Here is a 13,752-nt window from a genome sequence, read left to right on the forward strand (position 1 = left end):
GCAGCCGGGCCGGTGCCGGGTGCCCGCCCGCTGCGCGTGGCCGTAGCTGTCACTCTCCGCATTCGTTTCCGACCGTGAGGGGTTGCTGCCGGGTGGGCTTTGTTCCCTGCTCTTTTAAAACCGCCTTTACCTGCCCTCCTGGGGTTACTCGAGGATGTCCAGAATTGCGCTCTGAGTCAGGCCTGGCCCGTAGCTCTGCCTGTGCCTGCCCCGGGCCTTGCCGTAGACACCGCTCGCCTTCCTCGCGTGCCGGAGTGGATGCTGTGTGGCGTCAGGCCCTTGCCGGGGTTCCTCTGTGGTGTCCGTCTAACCTGACGTCCGTGGAAGAAGCCTCGCGTTTCGGCACACGGGAGCCACCACCACGAGGTCGGGTCTCCGGCGCCACTGTCCCAAGCTGCGGCGCCTGCTGGATGTGGTGGCGCTGGTTTGGGAGTGAGCGTGGAGCTGGGCTCTGGTGGGGCCTCCCTGCAGCCTGGGAGGCTTCCTTTCCATTCGGGCGGGCCCGAGCGCTCGGCGGCGGTCCTCTCTGGGGGAGGCTGGGGGGAAAGGGGTGGCCTTCCCTCGGGGAGCATGCTGGAATTAGTCCGGTGGTTAAGGGTTTCTGAAACACCGCGCTGCCCTTCAGAAGCAGCTAGTGTTGGCGCAGAGATGGTTTCCCGCCCTACGAGACCGTTCCTCCGTCTCACCCTGCGGCCAGGTGCGGCCGGCTGGCACGGGGGCTGGGCGGGGCCCGTCCGGCGTGGGCTGTGGGCGTCTCCTGCCGGCCAGGGGCTGCCACCGTGTGCCCGCCAGGGAGAGCCTGTCGCCGGTCCTGCCGGTTCCAGCCGGGCGAGCCTTTCCAGGGTCTCACTTCCGCCGCTGCTTGCGTCTGCCGGTCCTGGGCACGTAGCTCCAGTTCTGGGGCCGCTCCTTGGGTGGCGCCTGAAGAGCCCCAGAGCGTGCTTGGTCTCTCCGGCGAGCCCTGCGGCCCTGCCCGGCTGCCGTGCTCTGGGTGACCTCCCTGGCGCAGGGCCGGGGCGTCAGCGAGGCCCTCACGCGGCCTTCCCTTGCGGCGCCGGGAGCCTGTTGATTCTGACACTTAGTAAGAGAAGGTGCGGTAGCTGCACTGTCCACAGCGCGCCTTGGTTTCCTTGACGTTCCTCCAAGTCACGTCTACAACTACTGCACGAGCGTCCACCAGTCCAACCAGGCCCGCGGGGCCGGCGTCCCGCCTTCCAAGTCGAAAAAGGGGCAGACACCCGGGGGAGCCCAGTTTGTGGGCTTGGAGTTGTACAAACGACTTAAAGAATTTTTGAAGAATTACTTGACAAATCTTCTTAAGGTAAGAAGTTGGACGTCCGCGCGTTTATAGCAGCTGTTTGGGGGAGTGTGAAGTCGTGAGACCCTGGTTGGACAGTGCCAGGAGACCCCGTTACCTGTTCCCTTTCTGGGTACCAGGTGCAGACAGGTGTGGGGCCTCCTGTCCCTGTAGGAGGTCAAACGCCTATAAGCCACGGTCTGTTTTTCAGGTTGCTAAGTTAGAAGTTTCTGGTAACAGCTACATCACACTAGTCCTTCCCTCACTCTGCAAGGGAAGTGACCAAGTGAGCAAGCCTGCTGCCCCACACAGCGTTGTGACCACGGGAGCTGTGCCTGTGCGGAGCTGGGGGCTGCAGCGCCCTCGGCCTCACGGTGGTGGGGACCCCCCCAGGCCTCACAACACAGAGGGGGCCTCTGGCTCTGCCCTGGCAGAGTTGTGCCCTGGGTACGAATGTCAGAGGCTTTGGACCTACACAGACCAAGGCCACAGTGGCAGCCTCCAGAGTTGTCTTCACCTTGCCCCAACTAACAGGCAACACGACAACCTGTCACTGACAGGTGGGGTCACCGCCATGCTCCCCACCACGTGTCCACGGCCCGAGGCCCTGTGGGACGTGAGCTGTGGCTCTTTCTGCTTAATTGTTCCTCGGCACTAAGTCAGGAGCAGCCTCTGTGCTGTGTGCAGCCCGGTAGCTGAGCCGTCGGCGATGTCTTCCCACATTTAATACTCACGCACCTTTAGGCCAGAGTAAGGCAGTGCAGCGTTCTGCAGTTCACGTCTGACTTGGATTTCAGCGAGCTGCGGTCTGGCCGTGGCAGCCTGGGACCGGGCCCCATTGGGCTTGTTGGGCCCCTGGTCCCACAGCTGGTGGAGGTCGGGCCAGCCCCACCGGTGGACATCGAGGGCCGGCCGGGCGGGGCCCCCTCCCTCCTGGCCCCCCGCCGGCTCAGACTCTGCCTCTCAAGGCTTGGGTCTCTCCCACGTCGTTAGTAGTGAAGGAACACGTCGGGTTCGTTTCTATCAAATAGAAATTTGGTTCAGGTCACAGAATTCTCAGGAAAAACGAGGCCTTGCTAGAGAGGAGCCTCGCAGCGGTGGGCCGAGTTTGTCCGCCGGGGTGGGCGGTCGCGCGGGAGCTCAGCAGGCATCTGGTGAGGGAGCGAGGGCCTGCAGACAGGAACTAGGGCCGCCCTCGGGTGCTGGCCTGTTCCTGGGACACGTCACTGAATCTTCCACAGAAACACAAAACCGGTGACGAGTAAACGCCAGCCCTGCCAGGTGCAGGAGTCGCCCTCGTGCTGACACTTGCCGGCTCGCTGCGCGCGGGAGCGCCGGGCGGCACCAGGAGGAGGCCCGCGGCTCAGCGGCGGCGTGAGGGCCAGGGGCGTGAGGGCCAGGGGCGGGTCCCGGCCCACGTGGGCACTGGGCCTGACGCGCGGCCTCGTCCCCAGGACGGCGAGGACCTGATGGACGAGAGCGTGCTGCGCTTCTACACGCAGCAGTGGGAGGACTACCGCTTCTCCAGCAAGGTGCTCAACGGCATCTGCGCCTACCTCAACCGGCACTGGGTGCGCCGCGAGTGCGACGAGGGCCGCAAGGGCATCTACGAGGTCTACTCGGTGAGGCGGCGCCGCGCCCGGGGGAGGGGCTGCCCGGGGAGGTCGCGGGCTGGCGGCCCTGTGTCCCCTCGCGGTACCGAGGGGCCGGGTCTGCCGAGATTCTGGCACTCAGGTCGAGAGGGTCTTCAGGAAACAGGTTCTGAAAAGGCAAAACTGGTAGAGGCGCCTGCGTGGGCTCTTCAGCCCACGGGCCTGCCGCACGTGGTTTCCAAACCCGCCAGGGGCCTCCTCACCGTGGGGTCAGGGACCGTCGGAGAAACGTCGGGTTTCCCTCCTGTCCCGCCCTCGGTGTGAGCCGCAGTCCACGTGGCCCACGCGGCCGCCGGGTCCTGACCGTGGGACGGGCCGGCGTTTCACCGTCTCCCTTCCCTCTCGTCCAGCTGGCGTTGGTGACCTGGAGGGACTGTCTCTTCAGGCCGCTGAATAAGCAGGTATATGCCCGAGTGCGCGCACGGCCCAGCGCGGTCCGCGGGGTCCCGGGGGTGGGGCTCCGCGGCCCCTCCGAGGCCCGAGGGGGCCCAAGGGGCCGTGTGCGAGCTGGACCCTGCCGTCCGGCACCTGACCTGCCTCCCTGTGTCCTTTCTGAAGGTGACAAACGCAGTTTTAAAGTTGATTGAGAAGGAAAGAAATGGGGAGACCATCAACACGAGGCTCATCAGCGGCGTGGTGCAGTCCTACGGTAACCCCCGCCCCCGCCCACGCGCGTCGAGGCCGTCAGGAATGTTGGGGTGCTCACAGTGCACCGTAGCCCGCTCTGAGGAGCCACTGCGCTTCCTTTGGGTTCTGCGGTCGTCATAAAGATGACGGGATTGCTGTGCCATAAGGCATCCTGGGGGGTGGACATTGGGTTTGTCCATCTCGGGGTGGACCGCGGGTGATGGCGATGTGCTGGTGTCCTCAGAGGAGCTGAGCGGCCCAGGAGTCACCGTCAGTCTGAAACATCAGGATGGAGACCCGTTAAAGAAATACCGTGCTTTAAAAACTGTGGGTGGCCTTGTATTTCTGTGCAAGTTTTAAGTGAGGCTTTTTTATTATTATTTTTAAGGTTTTTTTTTTTTTTTAAGAAATGTAGGAGTTCTCGGGATGAACTCCGTGGCCAGTTGAAGCCGCCGGCTCGCGTGACGCTCTGGGCTTCTCCACCGTGGCGCGGCCTGCTTGACAGCATGTGGCGCCCGCGTGGCTTAGCACAGCTGGGCCTGACGTGGCGGCGGCGTGGTCACCGGCGTGTCTTTGCTTCTAGTGGAGTTGGGGCTGAACGAAGACGATGCCTTCGCCAAGGGCCCGACGTTAACAGTGTACAAAGAATCCTTCGAATCGCAGTTTTTGGCCGACACGGAGAGATTTTACACCCGAGAGAGCACCGAATTCTTGCAGCAGAACCCGGTCACCGAGTACATGAAGAAGGTGAGCGCGGCCCCGGGGCAGCTGCTGCGCAGGCCACTCCGGGCCGGGGGCTCCTGGCCGCCGAGAAAGCCGCCTCAGCTTTCGCTTCAGGAGGGTCCCGGCCGCCGGTTAGCACAGTGCCGGGGCGGCCCCGGAGGGAGGCCCTCGGGGACCCGTCTGGGCCACGGGCGTCTTCTCGCCCGGCGGCGCCGCTGACGCGCCGGCGGCCGTTCTGTGTTCTCCCCCTGGCAGCCTTAAGATACCGTGGGCTGCTGACCGCTTCCAGTCAGAAACCGCGGCTCCTCACTTGCTGTGCAAGTTTCTCCGAGTATGAAATGGGGATGTCACCCCAAAGGGTGAAATAGCCATTTACTGAAAGGGAAAGTGCTGATATGGAGGCGTGCGGATTGTTAGTACCAGCACCGTTAAGTCATTTCGAGAGGAAACGGGGACGCTGGTGCGGCGCGCCCGGGGCGCCCCCATTTAGACTCGGCGCCTGCAGAGCGCCCTGGCGGGTGCCTGGGGCCACAGGAGCGCTGACCTCTGCTGCCGTGGTCAGTGGGTGGCCCAGTGAGGGGTCCGCAGCGGTCACAGCCGCCGAGTATGTGGGTGTGGTCTGTCTGTGGGGTTTGGACCAGGGGTGCCCGTAACCAGATGGGGGTGCTCTCTGCCTGTCTACTGGGCCGGTAGCTGGCCTCCACTCGTGCTGCGGCCTTACGCCCGACTCCCCCCAGGCGGAGGCCCGTCTGCTGGAGGAGCAGCGCCGGGTCCAGGTCTACCTGCACGAGAGCACCCAGGACGAGCTGGCCAGGAAGTGCGAGCAGGTGCTCATCGAGAAGCACCTGGAGATTTTCCACACGGAGTTTCAGAATTTGCTGGATGCTGACAAAAATGAAGGTGAGCCACAGCTCAAACCGCAGGTCTGCGTGGCGGCCAGCGGCCCGGGAGTTGTCTGCGGCTCCGGGCGAGGTCGGCACCACCCGGCCGTTTCCGGGGAGGGGCTGTGTCTGCGAGGGGTGTCGCCCCCGTAGACCGTCGCGGGTGTGGCTGCGGGGAAAGGGCATCTTCGCTGTCACTTGGGCTGACGCTGGCACTTTCCACCAAATGCTGCTGCCCGACTCCTCCTGGAGTGTGGGCCCGGCACGCTCCGCCTAGGGGCCGCTGCTGGGGGTCTCCCGCACGCCGTCCCTGTCTCACTGGGCCGCGAGGGGACTCAGTCCCTGCTTGGCGTCTGGCGTGGTCCCTCTGGGTCCCGCGCACGCAGTAAGCGGAGATTGGGGGGCTCATTTTGACTGGATTCCCCGCTGAGGTGGGCAGCACAATTGCCCCTTAAACTTCCCATCCTTGGAATAAATGTTCAGGCGCTGCTGTGCGTGGGGCCCAGGTCGTGTCTCAGTTGAGCACTTCCGGAAGCCCCAGGTGGTGGGCTTGGTCTGAGGTTTTCCCGCAGCCAGCGCTCCCTCGCGCCAGGACGCTGGTCGTGGCCGCCTGTAGCTGAGCGGACGCCTGAGGGCCGGCGCTGCCGCGGGCTGGCCGGCTCTGCGGCCCTGCTCCCGGCAGAAGGTGCGTGGTGGGTAAGCACGGCCTCTCACCTTCTGCTTGCAGACCTGGGCCGCATGTACAACCTCGTGTCCAGGATCCAGGACGGCCTGGGGGAGCTGAAGAAGCTCCTGGAGACGCACATCCACAACCAGGGGCTCGCGGCCATCGAGAAGTGTGGGGAGGCCGCGCTGAACGTAAGTGCTGTGGGCGGGGCTTCAGCCGCTGCTGCCGGGGTCCGGCCTGCGGCCAGCGCGCCCTTGGCCCGCGCGGCCGTGTCCGGAATTGAGTGGATCCCCCCAAACGCCCCCTGAAGGATGCCCTGTCTCGGCCTCCTCTTTGCCTTTTGAGGTCTCACGATGACCTGCTGGGGTCAGAGAAGGTTCCGTGGCGGCAAAGGCTGTTTGTTGCCCAGACTCGCACGGAGCCCTCCGCAGGGCGACTGGGGTGAGGCGCGAGCCCTGCTGTGCCCCCCACCCCAGGGCCGGCACCCCGGCTAGGGTGTCTGACTGCAGCAGCGATTCCCCGCGGGAAGCCCTGGCGTTGGGGGGCAGGTGAGGGGAGCTCGGGGAGAGGCCCAGCGTGCGCCAGAGCGTTAAACTGTTTGACGGTCGTCACTTGTGACGTACAGCCTTTGACACGGTTTTTGTTTTGTTTTTTCATACAGCAAGTACATGTTTAATTTTGTAACAAAGAAATAACAAAAGAACCCCTGTAACTGCCACTTTTCCAGGGTGGCTGTACCATGATGTTGCCACCAGCAACACAGGCAGGCGTCCATTTCTCTGCACCTTCACCAGCATTGGCTATTCTCAGTATTTTTTATTTTACTCAATTTGACAGGTGTGTAAGCGATGTTTAACACGGTTTTTAAAGTCTTTACTTCCTTCATGTTTTTGTAAGGTCTCCTCTGCCTTCCATGTTGGGGGTCGCTGCCCCAGGGGCACGTCTGTGAATTACTGGAGGGGTGACTGGGCCCTTCGTGAGACGGAGGGAGCTGGCCCTGCGGGGCCCTGCGGGGCTGGGCTGCCCGGAGCGGAGGGGCGCGGCCTCCCGGGCTGTGCAGGGGTGCTGTGTGTGCCGCAGCCGGGCTCCCGTGGGGTGCTTCGCTTGGTGGCTGCAGGCTCTCTGAGGAGAAGCAGGTTTATTTAAAAGACTCGTTTGAAAATTATTCGTCAGTCACGCTGATGTTTCTCTTTCCAAACCAAACGTGCCTTTTAAAGGAACCGCGGTTCAGAAGGGGCCGGTGTGATGGTGTCTCTTTGGGGGACGTGCGGGGTCGCCGTGCGGCGGGGGCGGTCGTGGCCCCCCGTGGGCGCTTGTCTAGTGGACAGTTGTGTGCTGCTCCTGGGGCGGACAGCACTGGGCGGTGAGGACATTCTCCCCCGAAACTAAAAGAAGTCCGACGACCGTGGGCTCACGGGGGGGGGCAGCGACGGGAGCCCGGGGTCAGGGAGCAGATGGGGCCTGCGAGTCCGCGGGATCCTGCAAGGGTGGTCAGGTTCAAGGCCTGAGAGCTGGCGCCGCCGAGGTGAAGGCGGCCGCGGGAAGGGGGGTCTGTAGGGCCGGCTTTGTGCTGTGGCCATGGTTGCCGCTGACAGGGACATGGGCAGGTTTAACCATTTTTTGCCAACAAGACTCACAGAAATGGAGAGTGAGAAGCAGGGTCGGGGGTGGGGGGTGGGGATGTGTTTGGGGACCTGAGAGATGCCCACAGGCAGGCAGGGGGCACTGGCGTCACCCCCGAAATCGAGTGGGTTGGGGGAGGTCCCTCGGGACAGCCTGTGCAGGACACGCTCTCTGCTGAGGGACGCTCGTGGGCGAAGCCAGCGGCCCTTCGGGCTGCGTTCTCTGGTACGGCGTCGTAAATTCAGTCTGTTTTCCTGAAAGTGCACGTTTTGCTTCTTCCAGCCCCTTCTCCTGTCCTCTGCTGCGCTCGCACCCGAGTGGTGGCCTCTGCTCGTCACTCACCTGGGGACATCTTCTCTTACTTGGCCCCCTGTGCCTTTTCTGGAATCCTCTGTGTTAGTCCGTGGGGATTCCTTGCTGCACCCCTCACGCCCCAGCACACTCATCCCCAGTGGGTCCGTCCAGACCCTCCCCACCTGCCAGGCTCAGGCCCGCAGCCGCTTCTGGGGTAGAAAGAGCCAGACCTTTCCAGCCAGCGCTCTCCGGCCGGGGGGCAGTAAAGGTGGAGTCTGGGGCTGGGGCCGAGCGAGCGGGGCTGCGCGGTCCTGTCCGAGTCCGCTGCTGCTTCGGGCCGTCCCTGAGGTGACCGCACGCCTGTGGGCGCAGGGGCCGGTCTCCAGTGAGGGCCCTGCCAGACACCATCCAGAATTTGAATTTTTAACAAGTTAGTTAAGCAGAGTTGTCACTAGTAAACTTCTGTTTTCACTGATCCCTCTGAATTTTTGAAAACTCAGTTTTCCATACAAGCTTGAAATCGGCAGTCTCGCCCCAGAATGCATTCCCCTCCCTCAGTATAGACCAGACATCCTGAGCGTTCTGACGGGCGCAGCAAGAGACCTCTGTGAGGAACTGCCTCAACTTCCTTGGGGTCTTACGAAGACAGTTCATCTCCAGCTGAACCCCAAGTTGTTTTTCCCTCCCCTTTAAGGACCCCAAAATGTACGTGCAGACGGTGCTGGACGTCCACAAGAAGTACAACGCCCTGGTCATGTCCGCCTTCAACAACGACGCCGGCTTCGTGGCCGCGCTGGACAAGGTGGGTCGCTGGGGTGGCGCCCCGCCCGCGCACCTCAATCGCCCCTAACTGTGCTGTGTGCGACCCACAGGCCTGCGGTCGCTTCATCAACAACAACGCGGTCACCAAAATGGCTCAGTCCTCCAGTAAGTCCCCCGAGTTGCTGGCTCGATACTGTGACTCCCTGCTGAAGAAAAGGTACCAGTGACTCGTGTTCTTCTCAGTAACCCTTTAAAAGAAAGTGACACTTTGCGTGCACTAAATTGTACGGCTTTTATTTCATCACTTTTAGAGATGGTGTTGAAGTGGCACTGCACGGAAAAGTCGGGGCTTCGGCTCAGAGGCTCGCCTGTGTCGGCCACGCCAGCTCCCCACCTGCTTCTCCTCCCCTGGCGCCCCCTTGCTCGGTCGTAGGCCCCAGGGTCCGCTTTTGTTTTAACTGACTCCTTTTCTTTCTTTGTGGACCACGTGAGTGAAATTGTGTCTTCCGCGTGACACTCTCCAGCCCACTTCACGTGGTGGCCACGGCAGGCCCCACCCTCGGGCAGTGCGTGTCCTCTCCTGCGGGCACGGAGGCGGTTCCTAGCTCCGGCTGTGTGGAGAGGGCTGCCGTGAACACGAGGGCGTGTGGCTCTGAATCGGCGGTAAACGCCCAGCGCGGGAGGGCTGGCTCTAGGAGTGTCCGCTGCCTCCGGAAGGCCGCGCGCCCGTTCCTTGCCTGCGTAAAGTCAGTCTCGCGGGCGTGAGGCGACACCCGCTGCCCACGGGCCGGCCGTGGCGTCTCGGAGAAGGTCCGTCCAGAGCCCCTGTCCCGGTCCGCCCGCTGGGCTGGGCGTGGCGGCCTGTGGCTGGCTTTTGTGGGTGAGGTCTTCGGGGTGTGGTTTTGCCGGGAAGGGGACGCTGTCCCGTGAAAGGTGCTTGGCGGTTCCCCCCGACACTGGGAGGCGGCCGGAAGGGCCGGCGGCTCTGCCCAGAGTGGGGTCTTCTCTCTGAGTCTCGGAGGGGCTGGTCCACACGTGTCCAGTTGGTCATCATTTCCTTCCTGTCCCTTTTATTTCTGTAGTGGCTTTTGCGACTGCTCCTTCATGGTTTTGAGCCTTCCCTTCCCAGCGAGCCAACTCTCGGCTTCATCTGGGTTTTAAAACAGATGCCGAAGCCTGTGTGTCTCGGTACTTGCGTCTCTGTAGCGTACAGATCCGTCCTCATTTGGCCAGTGTTGCAGTTCCACGGCCTTTATGTTCCCGTCTTCCCTGGCATTTCTCAGGCCAGGCTGAGGAGTCCCCAGCTGAAGGCGGCAAGCACTCCCGGCAAGGCCATCGTGTTGGTTGATGTTCTCGGCTTGTGTGGTTTTGTTTTCCTCAAATTCTCTTTGACCGAAGCAGCTGCAATCGGTTCAGAAACGATCTAGGCCTGTGTGTCTTCCTTGTCCAGAGAGCACATCCACAAAGCTGTTGCGGTAGCTTCCAGGCCCACAGACTTCCCTGGGCTGACACTAGTCAGTTGTAGTTCACACAGCTCGGCCCCACTAGAGTAAGGAAGACCCCGGGTGCTTGTCGCTCCAGGAAAAAGACTGAAAATCAGCCTCACTTGGCACCCGCATTGTCAAAACTCAAGACAAAGTAGGTCTGGCAGCAACTTACGAACCTTCCGCAGCGGGTCGGGGCTGTCGGGGTGTCGCTCTCACGCGCTGACAGCGAGTCATGGGTCAGAAGCCACCTCCCCAAGGCCAGCGAGGACCGAGGATTTTCTTCCTGCCGCGGGCCGGTCTGACCGCGGCTGAGGCGCTCGAGTCTTCGGTTGTGTCCCAGCAGCGAGCGCAGGCTGTGCCGGAGCCTCGCCTGGCCTGGCTCAGCTGTCAGGCTGTCCGAGATGGTGCCGCCCTTTGAGCCCACGAGCTCGTTTGCGGGTACAGAATGCCCTTCGACGCGCTGTCTTTTCGTGAGTGATTGCATCAAGCTTCCGGTCACGTGATGTGAGGTAGCTGCTGAAGCTGGCAGGGTGCGGGCAGGCCAGCTCGCCCCCCGTGACAGACCAGGGAGCGGGCACTGAGTGGCCGCTTCGGGGAGGGCCCGCCTCAGGGTGGCGCCCGGCCGGCCGCTTCTGCGTGGCTGCCCACAGCGCGTTCGGTCTGTCGCCGGGAGGACGTTTGCCGCAGAACCTTGACGTCCGTGTGCCCTCCGCCGGGTTCCAGTCAGTGCTGGTCCGGGACGGAGGAGTGAACAGGACGACGCAGCTGCCGGAAGGGACACGACCCCTTTCTGTTTCTCCCGGTTAAAGCACTCTCAGGCCCCGAAAGCAAAGCAGCTTTTAAACTGAGGCTCGTTTGATGGTCTGGGAGGGCCTGCTGTAGATACCTTGTCTCGGCTCTCACCTCGAGTACCTCAGGCCACCGCGTCACGGCCTGCTGCCTCTCAGCGGGGCAGCGGGAGACCTCGGGCCAGCGGGGGTCCCTCCGCTCCGCCGCGCTGTCTGAAGAGCCGATGGCCGGGAGGGTCCGCCTGCGGGGTTCTGGATTACGTGGACTGATTTGTTGTACAACACTCAACTTTTTTAAATGTTTCAGTTCCAAGAACCCAGAAGAAGCGGAACTGGAAGATACACTCAATCAAGTGGTAAGGCCTGATGGCTCCCGGTCTCCAGTCCCCGCCCGCTCGCCCCCCCCCCCCTGCTGCTTTAGGGCGTCACCCGGGGAGGCTGAAACGCTCTGACTCAATTTGTTGTTCACGTGTCGAAGCCGGGGCTTTACGCCCCGGGTTCGGGCCTTAATTCGGGCGTCCGTCTCCCCTCGCGCTCATGCGTGCCGAGTCCAGACCACCTTGGCCTGCTGTGGGCGGGTCTGTGAGGCCTGGGCCCGGGGTCTGCGCGTGGCGGGCGCCTGGCGCTGTGAGCTGCGGGCGCTGAGTGGCTCCCTCGGTGCCTCGCTAGATGGTCGTCTTCAAGTACATAGAGGACAAAGACGTGTTTCAGAAGTTCTACGCCAAGATGCTGGCCAAGAGGCTGGTGCACCAGAACAGCGCGAGCGACGACGCCGAGGCCAGCATGATCTCCAAGCTGAAGGTGGGTCGCCCGGCCCCCCGCGCCTGCGGCGTCTCGCCAGTGGACGGCGAGGAGCTGCCCGTCGGGGGGGCTGGCGGGCAGAGTGGGCTTAGCCTTGTGTCTGAGGCTGCCGCTCCCACCCTGCCCGCTATTGGGTGTGGCTGCCCTGGCCTGCGTCCGACCGGCCTGGGCGTGTCACCGGATCCCCCTGCCCCGCCTCCGCAGCGACACGGTGTCGCCCTCCGCGCCCCGGGGGCGCGTCCCGTCTGGGGCCGGACGCCCGGTCTCCTCCTGCCGGGAGGCCCACCCCGCTGAGCGCAGCTCTCCCCACACTGCGGCTGGGGCCCGGCAGAGGCCTCGGGGAGCCCAGAGGCGCCAGTCCCAGCACGGGTCAGGGCCCAGGTAGCCGCTGTGCGCTCCGGGCGCCCCTCGCAGCTGGCCGAGCGCTCGCGGCCTCCTGCCCCTGGGCCCCGCCGTGTGGCGCGGCGACCTCGCGGGCCGTGTGCCGCCTCCACGCGGGTGACGCGCAGCCCGGCCCCCTGCAGCAAGCCTGCGGCTTCGAGTACACCTCCAAGCTGCAGCGGATGTTCCAGGACATTGGTGTCAGCAAAGACCTGAACGAACAGTTCAAAAAGCACCTGACAAACTCGGAGCCCCTCGACTGTGAGTACCCCGCCTCCTCCTCGGCAGACGGGCGGCGCTGTCCTGCCTGCGGCCGCGGCCACCCCGCCGGGCCTCGCCAGCTGGGGCGCAGTTTTCCGCGTCCTGTGAGCCGCCCGTGGGGCCGCTCAGCCTTTTGATCGGCTTGAGGAGCTGCCTTGGCGGCTCACAGGCTGGGGCGTGGCGGGGCCCTGCTGGCTCCCCCGCACACCTGCTCGCCCCACGGAGGGGGCAGTATGTCCGGGTGATCAGGAGAACTCGGTTTTTTTAATAAAAAATGGGAAAGTTATTTTTGCACAGTCCCAGAACTTGAGCTTTAAGGAGACAGCTCTGTCTGGGCCGTGGCGGCTGTCAGTGACCGCGCGGTGCCTGCGTCTGTCGCCCGACCTGCACCCCGGTGTGGGGGGGGGGACCCCGGGCCTGGGAGCAGTGGCCTGGAGTGAACCGAGGTCATTCCCAGAAGAAAACTAAGGAAAATGAAGCAGAAGCGGCTGCTGGCGCCCTCGTCCTGAGTTAGACGTGAAGCGACACGCTCTAGAACCAAAGACTGTGGACTGGGCCCCTTTTTCTGTTTCTGGCTGGGTGACGTCATTGAGACCGAGGCATTGGCCGCTCGCTCTGGGTGGAGGTGGGGCTTGCCCGGTGTTCAAATCCAAAGCCGCGGCCTTTACCGCCAGGCCCTGAGTGTGTCCCATTTCCGCCCCGCAGTGGACTTCAGCATCCAGGTGCTGAGCTCAGGGTCCTGGCCCTTCCAGCAGTCCTGCACCTTCGCCCTGCCGTCCGAGGTGAGCCTGACTGCCCCTGTGCTGACGGGGCGGGCTCCACGCTGCCGCCAGCAGCCGCGTCCGCGGCCCCGCTTGCTCGCCCGGGTGGAGCCTCGCCGGCCGGTGCGGGCAGCCCACCCTTCCCGCGGGTGGGGTGAGCGGCCTTGGGGCGGCGGCGTAGCTGCGCCCCACTCGTGTGCTTCCGCCAGCTGGAGCGCAGTTACCAGCGGTTCACGGCCTTCTACGCCAGTCGGCACAGCGGCAGGAAGCTGACGTGGCTGTATCAGCTGTCTAAGGGCGAGCTGGTGACCAACTGCTTCAAGAACAGATACACCCTGCAGGTGAGACCCCGGGCTCGGCCTTTAGTTCTGCCGGAGGCACGTGGCAGTGTGAGGCCCGCCGGGGTGGGGGCGCCGGGCTGGGGGTGGTGAGGTGCGGGGCCCCGTGGCGTGCACCCTCAGCCGCCGGCTCGGCCACGTCGGGGCCTCCGCCCTCGGTGCAGAAACAAGCGCGCAGCCGGCAGCCCTGCTGGGAGTGGGGGGGGCGGCGGGTGTGCGCGGGGCGGGAGGGCGGCTGCTGGCGTGTCAGCGCATGTGACTCACCCCTCTTTCTTTCACGTGGGGACCCCGAAGGCGTCCACCTTCCAGATGGCCATCCTGCTGCAGTACAACACGGAGGACGCGTACGCGGTGCAGCAGCTGACCGACAGCACCCAGATCAAAATGGTAGCTGGGGGGCGGGGGCGCG

General features: G+C 63.8%; 1 protein-coding gene across 1 annotated transcript in view; it reads left to right on the top strand.

Annotated features, from left to right (window-relative positions):
* CUL1 (cullin 1) overlaps positions 1-13,752 on the top strand; it is a 26,685-nt gene that overhangs the window by 8,640 nt on the left and 4,293 nt on the right. Inside the window, exons 5-19 of the mRNA XM_004694348.2 lie at positions 1,147-1,321; positions 2,752-2,919; positions 3,300-3,350; positions 3,508-3,598; positions 4,160-4,323; positions 5,037-5,199; positions 5,908-6,038; positions 8,459-8,566; positions 8,637-8,743; positions 11,109-11,157; positions 11,471-11,602; positions 12,127-12,244; positions 12,950-13,026; positions 13,215-13,346; positions 13,638-13,730. Of these exons, the coding sequence (XP_004694405.1) occupies positions 1,147-1,321; positions 2,752-2,919; positions 3,300-3,350; positions 3,508-3,598; positions 4,160-4,323; positions 5,037-5,199; positions 5,908-6,038; positions 8,459-8,566; positions 8,637-8,743; positions 11,109-11,157; positions 11,471-11,602; positions 12,127-12,244; positions 12,950-13,026; positions 13,215-13,346; positions 13,638-13,730 (1,759 nt within the window). The remainder of the gene's footprint in view (positions 1-1,146; positions 1,322-2,751; positions 2,920-3,299; positions 3,351-3,507; positions 3,599-4,159; positions 4,324-5,036; positions 5,200-5,907; positions 6,039-8,458; positions 8,567-8,636; positions 8,744-11,108; positions 11,158-11,470; positions 11,603-12,126; positions 12,245-12,949; positions 13,027-13,214; positions 13,347-13,637; positions 13,731-13,752) is intronic.

Source organism: Condylura cristata, unplaced genomic scaffold, assembly GCF_000260355.1.
Source record: "Condylura cristata isolate star-nosed mole 26May11 unplaced genomic scaffold, ConCri1.0 scaffold00042, whole genome shotgun sequence".
Classification (NCBI taxonomy): domain Eukaryota; kingdom Metazoa; phylum Chordata; class Mammalia; order Eulipotyphla; family Talpidae; genus Condylura; species Condylura cristata.